Source organism: Babylonia areolata, chromosome 10 (genome assembly GCF_041734735.1).
Source record: "Babylonia areolata isolate BAREFJ2019XMU chromosome 10, ASM4173473v1, whole genome shotgun sequence".
Lineage (NCBI taxonomy): Eukaryota > Metazoa > Mollusca > Gastropoda > Neogastropoda > Buccinidae > Babylonia > Babylonia areolata.
Window position 1 is genome coordinate 6290735 of NC_134885.1, and position 16149 is coordinate 6306883.

A 16149-nucleotide genomic window follows, 5' to 3' on the forward strand; every position below is an offset into this window, starting at 1 on the left:
ATATATACAAGTGAGTGTGTGTGTGTGTGTAGAGTAAAAATGGTCACACATTTCTCCCACAGAGTACCTCAGTGGAGTGAATCCGCTGACGTCCGTGTTAATGCAACCATAAGAAAATCAAACAATAAGCAAAGACACTATGCATGATGCAAGTACGTTTCTGCAACGGTAATTACTGCAAATGGTTTGGACATCTATACAATAGGGTGGGGGAAAAAAATATATAATGGCTTCAGAATATTGGATCTGCGAACAATGGGATCCTTGCTGGCACAGTGCCAGGCGGATGATGGTGGAGGGGAGATAATTTTGTGTTCCTGAAAGCAACAGCGTTCCATGACAGTTTCATTTTCTCACGATGGGGTCGCTGAATGAAGTGAATGATTGAATAAAGAAACGAAACAAAGAAAGAAATGAATAAATAAACAGACAGATATATAAATAATAAATAAATACACACAATAGCCCTTTTTTTCGCAGCTGTGGACTTCGGCTTTTGTCTTGGAAACTTCGATTCGCTCGGTTTGGGTAGCCGAGACACTGCGCGCGCGCCGTGTTGCTCAGAACGCCACCTGCGGACACGTGACATAAATATTTTTGCTGGGCTGCCGGTTGGACACGAGAATCAAAAGGCAGCTTGGCTGACTGGAAGCGGAGCAGACGACAGGGGGCCGCTGTGTCTGAGTGGGTACAAACATAACTGTAATTGATTTATGTGCATCTGTTATATAACTTTGCTTGTTCACAGTGTTATAAACACAGGATTGTTATTATTTTTTTGACTGGCCTCTATTATTTCTCTTAGTATTTTTTGCTAATTTGTTAATATGAGCAATGGATGTGTGCACCATTCTCTCTCTCTCTCTCTCTCTCTCTCTCTCTCTCTCTCTGTGTGTGTGTGTGTGTGAGTGTGTGTGTGTGTGTGCATGAAATTATCTAGATAATGTAGTTGAATTTGTTGTTCCATTTGCAAGAAAATTTTAGATCCTTTGTCACAGGAAATCTGAGGAAAAAATAAATCTGTCTCACTCTCAGGTTAAAAAAAAAAAATCAAATTCTGGTCCACTGAAAGCATCTCACCAATTTTAAAAGAAACAATAAGATTTAACAAAGATAAAAGATAAAAAAAAAAAGGAAGAATATGATCATATGTACATACTATATTTTATGATTATTTAATACCATCACCAAGTAAAATAATAACTTTCCCACAATTTTTTTCAGGTCACAGTATGGTTCACAAATACCAGACTCCCCATATACAGTGTGTTTGTGCATCCTGTAAGCACTTCCGAGGCAAAATAACACAATGGAGAAAAACAGCAACACCATGAAACACATACATATACATTGACACTCTCTGTCTCCGTCTCTGTCTTTCTGTCTGTCTGTCTCTCTCTCATACTTACATACACATATGTATTCAGGTGCACAGATTAAGACCAAATACTATCAATGGAGCACAAATCTAGCAACAAAAAAGCAAACAAACAAACAAAAAAAAGACGGGCGCAATAGCCGAGTGGTTAAAGCGTTGGACTGTCAATCTGAGGGTCCCGGGTTCGAATCACGGTGACGGCGCCTGGTGGGTAAAGGGTGGAGATTTTTACGATCTCCCAGGTCAACATATGTGCAGACCTGCTAGTGCCTGAGCCCCCTTCGTGTGTATATGCAAGCAGAAGACCAAATACGCACGTTAAAGATCCTGTAATCCATGTCAGCGTTCGGTGGGTTATGGAAACAAGAACATACCCAGCATGCACACCCCCGAAAACGGAGTATGGCTGCCTACATGGCGGGGTAAAAACGGTCATACACGTAAAAGCCCACTCGTGTGCATACGAGTGAACGCAGAAGAAGAAGAAGAATACTTACATACACATATGTATTCAGGTGCACAGATTAAGACCAAATACTATCAATGGAGCACAAATCTAGCAACAAAAAAGCAAACAAACAAAAAGAAAAGAAAAAACCCACCTCCACCCTTGATCCTGACCCAGCACTCACTCCTCTCACTGACAGTGACTACCATCTCATGTTGATTTCATAAACATTCAAAGTAAAGCTAACAAGTTTTATTTATTCATTTTTTCTAATGTGTCTTCAGTTTCAGGTTCAATAGTAAAAATGTATACATATACATACATGCATATACGCACATGTGCACGCGCACACACACACACACACACACACACACACACGCACACACATCTAAAAACGTTAAAACCAGTAAAATTTATTCATTTTTTCTTCTGTGTCTTCAGTTTCAGGTTCAACAGTAAAAATTCTATACATATAGTGATATACATACAAATATTCACGCACGTGTATGCACACACACAGACACACTCACACACACACACACACACACACACACACATACATCAGAACAGGTTAAAACCAATAACATGGTTTGTATAACAAAACTGAACGTATACAAACTGCTTTTTTTGCAGCTTGCCTTGACTGATTAACAAAAGTGTCAAGAACTTCCTAACTACGTAATGCTGTGCGACTTTTGACTGCTTTTGTACACTCAAAATGGTAAGTCCGTTGCTGCCTGTAGGTTGGCTGGATGAAAAAGACAACATCAAACAAACGCTTGTTTGTTTATTATTATTGAAAATGAAGAATTTGTCTTGTCTCTTTCTCTTTTAACGTTGTTGCTGAGTACCGTCTCTTTCTTGTTCACACCCCATTTTCTCTTTCCCATCTGTCTTGGTCTTCTCCACTTTCATCCTTGTCGTAAGTGGTTTTCAAGGATTGTTTTCTCGAATTGCAATGTGTGTGTGTGTGTGTGTGTGCGCGCGCGCTTTTGTTGCACTGCTCTGCATTTTAAAGTTTTTGTGAGCATTTTTTCCTTTGTTGATGATTATTGTTAGCGCTCTTTGGCCCTAGTGCCAAGTACATAGAGCACATTATATATCCATTTTCTGTTCTGTTCTATTCTATTCTGTTAAGTATTTTGTTATATCAGTCCATATTATTTATTCTATTCTATTAGATTTGCCTATTTTATTCTATCATCCTGTTCAATTATACTTTATCATAATCCATTCTCTTTATGTCATGTGATGCCATATTCTGTTATGTTCTATTGTGTTAATGATGATGTTGACTGTGACCAGTTACATGTCTGTGTGTTTTTATTCTCACATGCCTACTGTTTCTTGTCAGATTGAATAGTAATATACCTGTTGAAACTGGCTGACTGAGCATGCCAAACTGCCACTATCTTCATTGTCAGCATATCTTCTTTGTTTATTTATTCCTTTTTTTTTTTTTGTATTTCAGTCCAAGAGCACTAAAGGCTCTGAGAGTATCAAAGTTGTGGTGAGATGTCGACCGCTGAACGAGAAAGAGAAGAAAGGAGACTGTCAGAGGTAACTGGTTGAAGAAAAGTTCACTGAGTGACAGTGATTTGTATAGGACAGTTCACGTACTATTTTACAGACACAGCTATTTTACACACAGTAAATGTCACAGGAAAGTTCACTCACAGTAATAGGAATGCCTACTGAGTGAGATGCAGTGAATAATTGCTAGGGGAAGGAATTGTTGCAGGATGGTTTACTGACTCAGTGATTGTTACACTTCAGTAAAGTTTACTGTGTGATGGTAACTGTTGTGGCAGACAAGCTAGACATTCATGATAATTGTCACAGGAAAGTTTACTGGCACATTGATTGTTACATGTTAACTCACAGTAATAGGAATGTTTATTAAAGTTTACTGATTAACAGTAATTGTTACATTAACCCTTTCGCTGCCAGGAAAATAAGATTTAAGTGAAATCTATTTGCCAGGGTTTTTTCACAAAAAACGGGTATAAATTTTCCAAAAATTCTGTGCTCTTTGTTATCGGAGAAAGACCCATAAAAGTATATATTTTCTGAAAGGTAAATGAATAAAGAATACAAAACACATGCTGTTTTCCCATTTTATATATTTTTAGTGACATGCTGTTGTTTTGAAATCAGTGTTTTGTTTTTTGTCACATTTTCAACTTGTTCATTACAAACATTAGTCAGGTAATTTGCACAAAAACATCATATTTTCTGGACAAATGGATATCTGCAAACACAAAATCATACTAGAACAACCACAATATATATATATTTTTTAAAAGATACACAATACATTGTGACTTCTCCAAGTGATAAGATGGATGTGAGGCCACGCCCCCTCAGTCTCCACCCCCCTCCTCCTCACCCCTCTCACACGGTCACTTGATTCAGTTCTCATCAGACCGCGTTGGCTGTGTGCCAAGAATATCGCTCTGCTGCTAATTCGGTCATCTGTCGTCTGCTAACATCTGTACAGCCGGCATCACTCACTGACAGTCGCATCTTGGCCACTCTCTTGATTACTCCCTTTATTTTCTATCAGATCGTCCTATAAATGTTCATCTCTATCTTCTCCTTCGAATTTACGCTTCAATTCTTTCTGAGTATCAGCTAAAGAAAGAAATTATGGTTGATTTAGTTCGTCACGATCGCATGTCTTGAGCACGGCGTCAGTCCGACATTTTGTTGAGCGAGCGAGGAGAGAAGTCAGGCAAACACTTGGACAGTGACCTAACCAAAACATTCAAATAAAGGACTGCTTCATGACGTAGATGGGGTTTCTAGCTATGAATAGAATCTAGAGAGATTCCCCAGGCTAAAGCTACCACTATTTTTGCCAAGGAAGTGAATGCAAACCAGGCAAAAAGTCAGAATATTTCGATGACGAGTTATCTCGTCATGCAGGCAGCGAAGCATACATGCTTGCCATGACGAGTTATCTTGTCATGCAGGCAGCCTAGGGGTTAATTGTTACATTAACAGTAATTGTTACATGTTAACACACTGTAGTAGGAATGTTTATTGACAGAATGTTGACACAGTAATTGTTACATGTTAACTTAGGAATGTTTATTGAGTTTACTGATTTACAGTAATTGTTACAGGAAAGCTTACTGAGTGACAGTGATTGTTACAAGAATGTTTGTAAGCGGACAGAAAATTGCACTGGAAGGTGTAAGGATAACCAAGAGAAGAGTACTTGTCATACACTCTCTTTGTCTGTTTCTGTCTGTCTGTCTGTCTGTCTGTCTCATGCATGCCCCCCGCCCCCACCACCACACACACACATACACACAAACACACACACACATTTATGCATTAATATATGTTTGACCAAGAGGGAAAAAATGTAAGTTTTTATGTAAATTGTTGCTCGTGAATGAGCGACAGAAGGATGTTGGCAAGGCATTGTATGATTATGTTTTTGGCTGTGTGCATGACACTCTGGACAGTGAAGACAGAAGAGTGATAGAAAAACAGTGAAGAGTGACTGAAGAATGTGGACAAAGGAATCAAGACATTGTGTGTGATGTTTGTGATCAGGATCGTGGAGATGACGGTGAAGAGTGGCACGGTTGAGGTGAAGAATCCCAAAGGAGCACAGAACGAACCTCCCAAGTCCTTCACCTTTGATTGTGTGTACGACTGGAAGTAAGTTCATGCTTGCAACGTCACTTTCAGATGTCAGTCAATGCTTATACTGTCACTGTCAGAAGTTCGTACTAAAATTGTCAATGCCAGAAGTTCATACTGAAACAACACTGCCAGAAGTAAGTTCATACTGAAACTGTCACTGTCAGAAGTAAGTTCATGCTTATACTGTCACTGCCAGAAGTTCATTCTTACACTGTCACTGTCAGAAGTTAATGCTTATACTGTCACTGTCAGAAGTTCATGCTTAAACTGTCACTGCCAGAAGTAAGTTCATGCTTAAACTGTCACTGTCAGAAGTAAGTTCATGCTTATACTGTCACTGCCAGAAGTTCATTCTTACACTGTCACTGTCAGAAGTAAGTTAATGCTTATACTGTCACTGTCAGAAGTTAGTTCATGCTTATACTGTCACTGCCAGAAGTTCATTCTTACACTGTCACTGTCAGAAGTAAGTTAATGCTTATACTGTCACTGTCAGAAGTTAGTTCATGCTTAAACTGTCACTGTCAGAAGTAAGTTCATGCTTAAACTGTCACTGTCAGAAGTAAGTTACTGCTTATACTGTCACTGTCAGAAGTTAGTTCATGCTTAAACTGTCACTGTCAGAAGTAAGTTCATGCTTAAACTGTCACTGTCAGAAGTAAGTTCATGCTTATACTGTCACTGCCAGAAGTTCATTCTTACAATGTCACTGTCAGAAGTAAGTTCATGCTTATACTGTTACTGTCAGACGTTCATTCTGAAACTGTCATTGCCAGAAGTAAGTTCTTGGTTATACTGTTACTGTCAGAAGTTCATGCGTATACTGTCACTACCAGAAGAAAGGTCATGCTTACATTCTTTGTGTGTGTGTATGTGTGCATGTTTGTGTACTGTGTGTGTGTGTGTGTGTTTGTTTGTGTACTGTGTGTGTGTGTGTGTGTGTGTGTGTGTGAAAACGACACTGTTGCAGCTCCAAGCAGCAGGATGTGTATGACGAGACAGTGCATGACTTGGTGGAGTGTGTTCTGCAAGGCTTCAATGGCACCATCTTCGCTTATGGCCAGACAGGCACTGGAAAAACATTCACCATGCAAGGTTGTTTTTTTGTGGCCTCAGTTGCATGCAAGATCATGGAGCACATTGTCTCACTCTTTTTTTTAATTTTTTTATTTTTTTTTTTTTTAGTGCTCTTCATGTGTCTTTCTTCATTGGCCGAAAAAACCCCAACTAACAATAAAAAAACAACAAAAAATAAAAAAATAAATAAAAAAATAAATAAAAGAACTCTCCCAGCCACATACATTCACATCATTCACGCACAGTTCTTTATCTGTGTGATATTTTGCTGATGGACAAATTCTGTGCATTTTAATCAGCGTAAGATATATTATGTTTGTCTGGGCCATGCAAGGGGTACTTTTGTGGCAACAGAATTTACCTCAAAGGAAAATAATAAGAAAGTTTACTGACTCACATTATTTGTTACATGAAAGATTGCTGACTCAAAGTAATTGCTACAGGAGTGTTTATTGACTTTCTGTAATTGATTTAGGAATGCTTGACTCTTAGTAATTGGAAAGTTGCTGAAAAATGACAGGATAGTTTAGTGACTCACAATGATTGTTATTGAAAAGAATATAATTGTTACAGGAATTTTTATTGACTGATTTTAGTTGTTACAGGATTGCTTACTGACTCATTGTTGTATTGACTCACAGTAGCTGTTATATGAAAGTTTATGGCTCAAGATAATTCAGCAATAAGGTACACTTGTAGCAAGACTTTGATTTAAAATGTAAATGAATACAACAAATCTCAACTGTTTCTTAGCCCTACATAACTGTCCATTGCATCAATGCTTCTACTATCACCTGAGTAACATTGAACTTTTACACGCTGCAACACAGCAAGACACCTGTAGTGGAGAAGAGAGGATGATGATCACAAGTGAATGTGATGTTTGTGTTTACAAGTGATGAACTCTTTCAGAATTAGTTGCTGGTGTTCATTCATTTAGTACATGTTCTGCACATGCGTTGTCCTGTTTTCAGGCGTGCGATCTGACCCTGATCTGATGGGTTTGATCCCACGGTCCTTTGACCATGTCTTCAACCACATTTCCCGCTCAGAAAACCAGCAGTACCTGGTGCGAGCTTCCTACCTGGAAATATATCAGGTGAGCTGAAGTGTCAACATGAACTGCAAGTGGATGAAATCTGGGTATAATAGCCACCACCCAAAAGATTGAAAATTTAACTCGAGCAGCAGTAAAGTAAATAAAGCAGCAATAAAGGAAATACAAGAGTAGATTTGTTACATTTTTAGCTGATGTACAGTATTGTCAGTATGCTCAGTATGCATGCATTGTATAGTAGTGATTCTGAACAATAAATGACTGATTTTTTGTTGTAAATGAATACTGACAAATCTCAGTTGTTTCTTGATCCTGTACAAGTTCAGTCTCACACAACTGTCCATTGCATCAGTGCTTCTGCTGTCACCTGAGTAGCATTGAACTTTAACACACTGCAGCTTCTTTTGGCTTGAAAACAACACAGCAGACACCTGTTGTGGAGATGAGAGGCTGGTGATCATCATGTTTGTGACAGTGACAGATGATAGTGACTGGTGGTGCTGACAGGTGACACTGACATCGACAGGTGTCATTGACAGGTGATAGTGACAGGTATCAGTGACAGGTGACAGATGGTAGTGACATGACAGGTGACAGTGACAGTCAATGATTGGCAATGTCGTGTGACAGGAGGAGATCCGAGACCTGTTGTCCAAGGACCAATCCAAACATCTGGAACTCAAGGAGAGGCCCGACACTGGAGTGTATGTCAAGGTTAGTCATCTCCTTGATAGTGTGACTCCTCTACAAGTTTAAAAGGTTAAAGGATAAGGTTGAATGTCCCATAGCTTTTTGGGGCTGGGAATCCATATTGGTTGAGTCAAGGGCTTGGCATTGGAAGGCAGGCCCAGTCCTCTCGTGCCGTTTTAAACTTCACCAACTGAAATCAGGTACACATTCATACCTGGCTGGGTGAGGTGAGGACAATCAGAGTGAAGTGTCTTTCCAAAGGACTCCACACCATGCTGAAATGGGGCCTCCAACACTGGTCAGTGGTCAGCACTGGATCAAAGGACTCAACACCGTGCTGAAATGGGGCCTCCAACACTGGTCAGTGGTCAGCAAGGATCAAGAACTCTACACCATGCTGAAATGGGGCCTCCAACACTGGTCAGTGGTCAGCACTGGATCAAAGGACTCAACACCATGCTGAAATGGGGCCTCCAACACTGGTCAGTGGTCAGCACTGGATCAAAGGACTCAACACCATGCTGAAATGGGGCCTCCAACACTGGTCAGTGGTCAGCGCTGGATCAAAGGACTCAACGTCATGCTGAAATGGGACCTCCAACACTGGTCAGTGGTCAGCACTGGATCAAAGGACTCTACACCATGCTGAAATGGGGCCTCCAACACTGGTCAGTGGTCAGCACTGGATCAAAGGACTCAACACCGTGCTGAAATGGGGCCTCCAACACTGGTCAGTGGTCAGCACTGGATCAAAGGACTCAAACACCAGTGCTGAAATGGGGCCTCCAACACTGGTCAGTGGGTCAGCACTGGATCAAAGGACTCAACACCATGCTGAAATGGGGCCTCCAACACTGGTCAGTGGTCAGCACTGGATCAAAGGACTCAACACCATGCTGAAATGGGGCCTCCAACACTGGTCAGTGGTCAGCACTGGATCAAAGGACTCAACACCGTGCTGAAATGGGGCCTCCAACACTGGTCAGTGGTCAGCACTGGATCAAAGGACTCCACACCATGCTGAAATGGGGCCTCCAACACTGGTCAGTGATCAGCACTGGATCAAAGGACTCAACACCGTGCTGAAGTGGGGCCTCCAACACTGGTCAGTGGTCAGCACTGGATCAAAGGACTCAACACCGTGCTGAAGTGGGGCCTCCAACACTGGTCAGTGGTCAGCACTGGATCAAAGGACTCAACACCGTGCTGAAGTGGGGCCTCCAACACTGGTCAGTGGTCAGCACTGGATCAAAGGACTCAACACCGTGCTGAAGTGGGGCCTCCAACACTGGTCAGTGGTCAGCACTGGATCAAAGGACTCAACGCCATGCTGAAATGGGGCCTCCAACACTGGTCAGTGGTCAGCACTGGACCAAAGGACTCAACACCATGCTGAAATGGGGCCTCCAACACTGGTCAGTGGTCAGCACTGGATCAAAGGACTCAACACCATGCTGAAATGGGGCCTCCAACACTGGTCAGTGGTCAGCACTGGATCAAAGGACTCAACACCATGCTGAAATGGGGCCTCCAACACTGGTCAGTGGTCAGCACTGGATCAAAGGACTCAACGTCATGCTGAAATGGGACCTCCAACACTGGTCAGTGGTCAGCACTGGATCAAAGGACTCTACACCATGCTGAAATGGGGCCTCCAACACTGGTCAGTGGTCAGCACTGGATCAAAGGACTCAACACCGTGCTGAAATGGGGCCTCCAACACTGGTCAGTGGTCAGCACTGGATCAAAGGACTCAACACCGTGCTGAAATGGGGCCTCCAACACTGGTCAGTGGTCAGCACTGGATCAAAGGACTCAACACCGTGCTGAAATGGGGCCTCCAACACTGGTCAGTGGTCAGCACTGGATCAAAGGACTCAACACCGTACTGAAATGGGGCCTCCAACACTGGTCAGTGGTCAGCACTGGATCAAAGGACTCAACACCGTGCTGAAATGGGGCCTCCAACACTGGTCAGTGGTCAGCACTGGATCAAAGGACTCAACACCGTGCTGAAGTGGGGCCTCCAACACTGGTCAGTGGTCAGCACTGGATCAAAGTCCAATGCCTGACTGTTTTTGCCATGGAGTCTTCAGAACTGAGGAAGCAAAAATTGAAACACTGCTAATATAAGTACATGGGGATGATGAAGGTCCCGGTTTCATTGTGTATTGTTATGACCTGTCGCAGTTTGTTGCAATGTTGTGTCAATGCCGAAATTGTTCAAACGAGTTCATTTTTGGCAAACTGTATTGTATTGTTTTGTATTGTAGGTTTGCTCCCACCATGGGGCTTCCAAGGGCTCTTTCAGTATGAATTGTCTCCCCATCTTCTGGAAATTCCTTGCAAGAAATTTCCTTTTTTCTCTCGCTCTCTTTGTTCCTGGTTTTTACCTTTTCCTTCTGTCAGTCTTCTTTTTCTTATTTTCTGTCTTGCTGATTCGTTCAGCTCTTTTTTTTTTCTTCTTCTTTTTTTTTTTTTTTTTTGGAAAGTCTTGAATTTTTTGTCATTGTTTTATCATAGATTTGATAATTGGGCATTCCTATTATGTGCCTTGGTCATGTAAGTTCCTTGCTGGCTTTCGCCTGTTACTATATATGGTTTTGTGTACTGTTTCATGATTATGGTTATGTTCAAAATTTGTATGATAGTCAGTCAGACACGACTATGACCATGAGAACAGCAAAGGAGGCAGCTGCTGTCCTAACTATCTTGGCTAGACTTTGATTGTAGTGGAGAGTGTCTGCCTAAGTTACATACCTACTCTCTCAGCCAAGAGGGTTTTAGGACAGTCGGCATTGGGATGGTTCCCAAAGGCCAACTAGCCCTCAAGGCTGCAGCACTGAGAGCCAGTGCAATTCTGCCTCCTAGTTTGAGAGTCATAGTCCTTTACAAAAGACTAAGCTGTAGACAATTTCCCATTACAATGGAGAAACCATTGTTAATACAGCTCTCACTTTGCTGTTGGCCCACCTGTAAACTTACGTCAACCTGTGATTTTAGCTGAGTGTTGAACCAAGTTCAAAATTTATGGAATGGTCAACATCAGAGGCATGTCTGAGGTTTATGTGCAGGAGTGTGACTGAACTAGTACAGGATTTTCTTTCCTTGTTTATTTGTTATTGTTTTGTTTTTTTCCACAGGTTCTAAAGGATCAGTATTGATGGTGCTTTCAGCCATGATATGATGCTGTGTTTTTGGACAGCTCGGCGATCAGTAACAATGGAAGATGAATACATAGTTTTGTTTTAGCTTAGGATGCGAGTGTATTTGTGGACATTTGGGTGATCCAGTAACAGTGAGTGTAGTCTATCATATGAATGTGATGTTTTTCAGGATCTGTCATCCTTTGTGACAAAGAGTGTGAAAGAAATTGAGGACATCATGAATACAGGATTTGAGAACAGATCTGTTGGGTGAGTACTGAGTGATTTCTTACATGTCTGTGTGTGTAGGGATTTGTTGAATTTTGTGTGTGTGTATGTGTGAACTCTGTGTGTGTGTGTGTGTGTGTGTGTGTGTGTGTGCGCATGTGTGTGTGTTGTTCCTACAAACATTTGACGAGGGTTGGCAACTCTGAAAGACACATATTTGTCGGAAATAAAAATGGTTGTGGTAATGTTGTTTCAGAGCGACCAACATGAATGAACACAGCTCTCGTTCCCACGCTATCTTCATCATCACCATCGAGTGTTGTGAGGTAAGGGGCTGGTGTGTGTGTATGTGTAATGTGTGTGTGTGTGTAGTCTGTGTGTGAAGTGTGTGTGTAGTGTGTGTGTTTGTACTTTGTGTGTGTGTGTAGTGCGTGTGTGTGAAGTGTGTGTGGGTGTGTGTGTGCGTGTGTGTAGCATGTTAGAGTATGTTGCATCTGTGTGTGCATGATCTAGCCTTTAATATTGATATTAACGCTCATATTTCCCAGACAGGGAGCTTGTGGCATGTACAGTCAAAGTTATGGATACATATATACATTCATTAAAGTGTGACATACCATTACAAACAAGTGTATACACACACACACACACACACACACACACACACACACACAAAGCCAGCAGAAGTTTAAGAAGTACATTAGATCGAAAGATTGAGGAGCAGAAATTGAAAGTAATTCACAAAGATATGTTGGTATTATATTATCCTTGTCGCAACAGATATTTCTGGGTGAAATTAGGGCGCATTGTTATGGTGCAGCACCACCCATATTTTGTTTTCTTTCTTTTGCCTGTATTTATTTTCCTCCCGAAGTGATGAACCACTCACTGTGCAACATATTCTGATTGATTGTTGGGACTTTTATGACACACGACGGGTTTTTTTTACAGCAGATTCATTGAGAACGTTGTTCCGTGATGTCCCTCCGTGGACAATATTGCAATATTTAAAAGAAATAAATATTTTTAATAGTATTTAATATAGTATATGCTTAGTACAAAAGTTGTGAAATTTTTATCATGGAGTGATCACAGTGCAGTAGAAAGCTGAAAACATTGGGGTGGCCCATCTGCGGTGATCAGACTTTGAATGGTGGATAGCCCTGATATGGCCTTCATGGTCGGCTGGGCTCTAAGCAATATTTTTAATTTTAATTTTAAGTGGATTTTTGTACAGAATTCTGCCAGGGACAACCCCTTCATCACCGTGGGTTCTTTTACATGCTACACATGGTGATTTGGCTTATCATCTCATCCAAATGACTAGCGTCCAGACCATCACTCCGAAAATACTGCTGTGTGTGGGATTCGATCCTGTGTGCTCAGATTCTCTTACTTCCTGGGTGGAGGCATTACCACTAGGCCACCACTGTAAACCTATACAGGTGCAGCATGGTTCATGACATTAAATGCACGTTCAGTCAGTGCTGATGTTGACGCACACAGGAGGGGGCGGACGGAGAGAACCACATCCGTGTGGGCAAACTGAACATGGTGGACCTGGCTGGAAGTGAGAGACAGTCCAAGACTGGGGCCACGGTATGTTGTTTGTCCTCCCTCCCTCTCTCTGCCCCCCTCCCTCACACTCTCCGGCTTTCCCAGGGTTCCCTGATAGTCCTGGTAGTCTTAAAAGTCCTGAAAAAAAAACTTTCAGGACTGGAAAAAAATCACAGAAATAAATACCCGGTAATCATTTTTACCCTTCAAGATCTGGAAAAGTCTGAATTTGAGTGATATCATTCACCATATCCACAGTATTTGAGAAGGCCTTGCTTGCACAGTAAAAAAAAAAAAGAAGAAAAAGCAAAGGCAGTGCAGGTGATGTAAATTAGATATTCATGTCAAGATACTTTTGTCCTGTAACAGTGGTTCAACAAAATACGCTTTATAAAGCTTTTATATGTTGTCACCCTTGGAAAAGACATCAGTAGTAAATGTAAAGCCAAGCTGAATTACCTTACAGTCAGTACAAAAACTTATGACTGCCAGTTTTGATGGACGTTTGGTAATTCTGTGGTCTGTTTATTTTTGTATACTTATATGTTTGCGTGTTTTAAGGTCTTGGGAAATAAATGCATTATAATAAAATTAAAAAAAAATTGAAAAATTATGGAATTTTGTTTGCTGGGACTTGAGGGAACCCTGCTTCCCCCTTGGCAATAGCTTGTTTAAATACTAAATTTTTTTATATAGCGTTCTTCGTTATTTGCTTTCTTTTTTACAATCTTTCTTCTCTTTATCTTCCTTTTTTTCTCTTTATACCAAGTATTTCTTTGATAACACAGTGGCCCTGTTGCAGGTAGCTTTCCTTTTTTGAGTTTCTTTTGATTGTGTTCATAAATCTTTCTTAACAATTCTATGTTGATTTTTTTGTTGTGGATCTTCAAGTACTATGTTTTTTTCACATATCGCGGGTATTTTTTGTAATTGCACAGAGACTCTTTTAACCATTTCTATGTCTTTTTGTTTCTTTTTATCACACATATTTTCTGTGGAAAATGTGTTTAGGCTCGTAAAAGCGCCCTTTTTTGTAGTTTTTTCCTGATATATTTCTATGTTTTTCTTCGAGGGAATTCTACCGAATTTTGGCCAAACAACCTTGTTGGCCGTGGGCTCGCGGGTGGGGCGGTTGTGCAGTTGCTTCACGGGCGCTCTGCCCCCTACCCCCATGACACCCCCCTCCCTCTCTGTATGTGAATGTGTGTAAGCATGTGCATGTTGTTATGTGCGTGAGTTGTGTGAACGTGTGTATGTGTGTGAAAACATCTGTGTAGTGCGTATAATTATGTGTGGGTGTTTAAAGTGTGTGTGTGTGTGTGTGTGTGTGTGCACATAAGCATGTGTGTGTAAGCTTTGTGTATGTGAAAGTGTGCTGGTATGAAAGCATGTGTGTGTGTGTGTGTGTGTGTTGGTTCGGATCCTGGCTGTGTGCATGTGTGTGTTGGTTTGGATCTTGGCTCTGTGTGTGTGTGTTGTTTTGAACGCTGGCTGTGTGTGTATGTGTGTGTTGGTTCAGATTCTGTCTGTGTGCATGTGTCTGTTGGTTTGGATACCGGCTCTGTGTGTGTGTGCAGGGTGATCGACTGAAAGAGGCGACCAAGATCAACCTGTCCCTGTCTGCCCTCAGCAACGTGATATCGGCCCTGGTGGACAGCAAAACCACACATATCCCCTACAGGGACTCCAAACTAACCAGGCTTCTGCAGGGTCAGTGTGTGGCACTGCTTGTTTCTAAAATATAACATAAAATAAGTGTTGATTTATATTAGATCTTTCTCTGTTTTATTTGCTTCTTCTTCTTCTTCTACTTCTTTCTTCTTCCTCCTCCTCCTCCTCTTCTTCTTCTCCTTTTTACCAGTTCTTTCTTTCTTTTGAAACACAGTGTCCTTTAGCATTATTCTTTTCTCTTTTTTTGTTGTTGTCTTTTTGTTGTGGGGTCTCTTACCTATTTTCCCATTCTCTGTTGTTTTTTTTTGTTGTGGAATCTTCAACCACCTATGTTTTTTTCCATCATTCTGTCAGGGTTTTTTTATGCATTTTTGTACAGGGACTCTTTTACCATAATTCTATTTGTATTTGCATTTCTTTTTATCACAACAGATTTCTCTGTGTGAAATTTGGGCTGCTCTCCCCAGGGAGAGCGCGTCGCTACTCTACAGCGCCACCCATTTTTTTGTATTTTTTCCTGCATGCAGTTTTATTTGTTTTTCCTATCGATGTGGATTTTTCTACAGAATTTTGCCAGGAACAACCCTTTTGTTGCCGTGGGTTCTTTTACGTGTGCTAAGTGCATGCTGCACACGGGACCTCGGTTTATCGTCTCATCTGAATGACTAGCGTCCAGACCACCACTCAAGGTCTAGTGGAGGGGGAGAAAATATCGGCGGCTGAACCGTGATTCGAACCAGCGCGCTCAGATTCTCTCGCTTCTAGGCGGACGCGTTACCTCTAGGCCATCACTCCACTAGTTCTAGTGGGTCCTACACCACTTTCAAAGAGTCACTCTTATGCTGCACAGTCTAATCAAATCTACATTGCCGTATGCATACAAAGGCATATCTTATAGACATAATCATTCAGTCTTCCAGGCCAAGGTACAAGGAATGCTGAAGGGAAACAACTCTTGTTCACAGCAGTCAATTTTAACATCACACTTTTTTATGTGTCAGTTTTAGAAATGTTTAGAATGTCCCAAGGACTCGCTCGATGAACTTGCATCCTGTCCATTTCAAAGCGTCAGGGACGCATGTGTATGTATTATCAGAAACCATGGTGGTGTAAGCATCTCATCGCTTAGATGGCCAAGTGTTTTTTGTGATTTTTTTAATTATTTTTTTTTTACTAATCGATGTATTCAGAACTTTCTGTTACAAAATCACTTTTTTTTTTCCTGTTTTGTAGTTGC

At 41.3% G+C, this 16149-nt stretch overlaps 1 protein-coding gene across 1 annotated transcript in view; it reads left to right on the plus strand.

Moving 5' to 3' along the window:
- Positions 1-625: 625 nt before the first annotated feature.
- The window catches only part of LOC143286419 (kinesin-like protein KIF3B), a 31411-nt gene continuing 15887 nt past the window's right edge, over positions 626-16149 (plus strand). The window contains exons 1-11 of the mRNA XM_076593979.1: positions 626-684; positions 2460-2547; positions 3298-3386; positions 5394-5501; positions 6457-6581; positions 7538-7662; positions 8251-8334; positions 11647-11726; positions 11941-12010; positions 13191-13283; positions 14819-14951. Of these exons, the coding sequence (XP_076450094.1) occupies positions 2545-2547; positions 3298-3386; positions 5394-5501; positions 6457-6581; positions 7538-7662; positions 8251-8334; positions 11647-11726; positions 11941-12010; positions 13191-13283; positions 14819-14951 (910 nt within the window). The 5' untranslated portion in view covers positions 626-684; positions 2460-2544. The remainder of the gene's footprint in view (positions 685-2459; positions 2548-3297; positions 3387-5393; positions 5502-6456; positions 6582-7537; positions 7663-8250; positions 8335-11646; positions 11727-11940; positions 12011-13190; positions 13284-14818; positions 14952-16149) is intronic.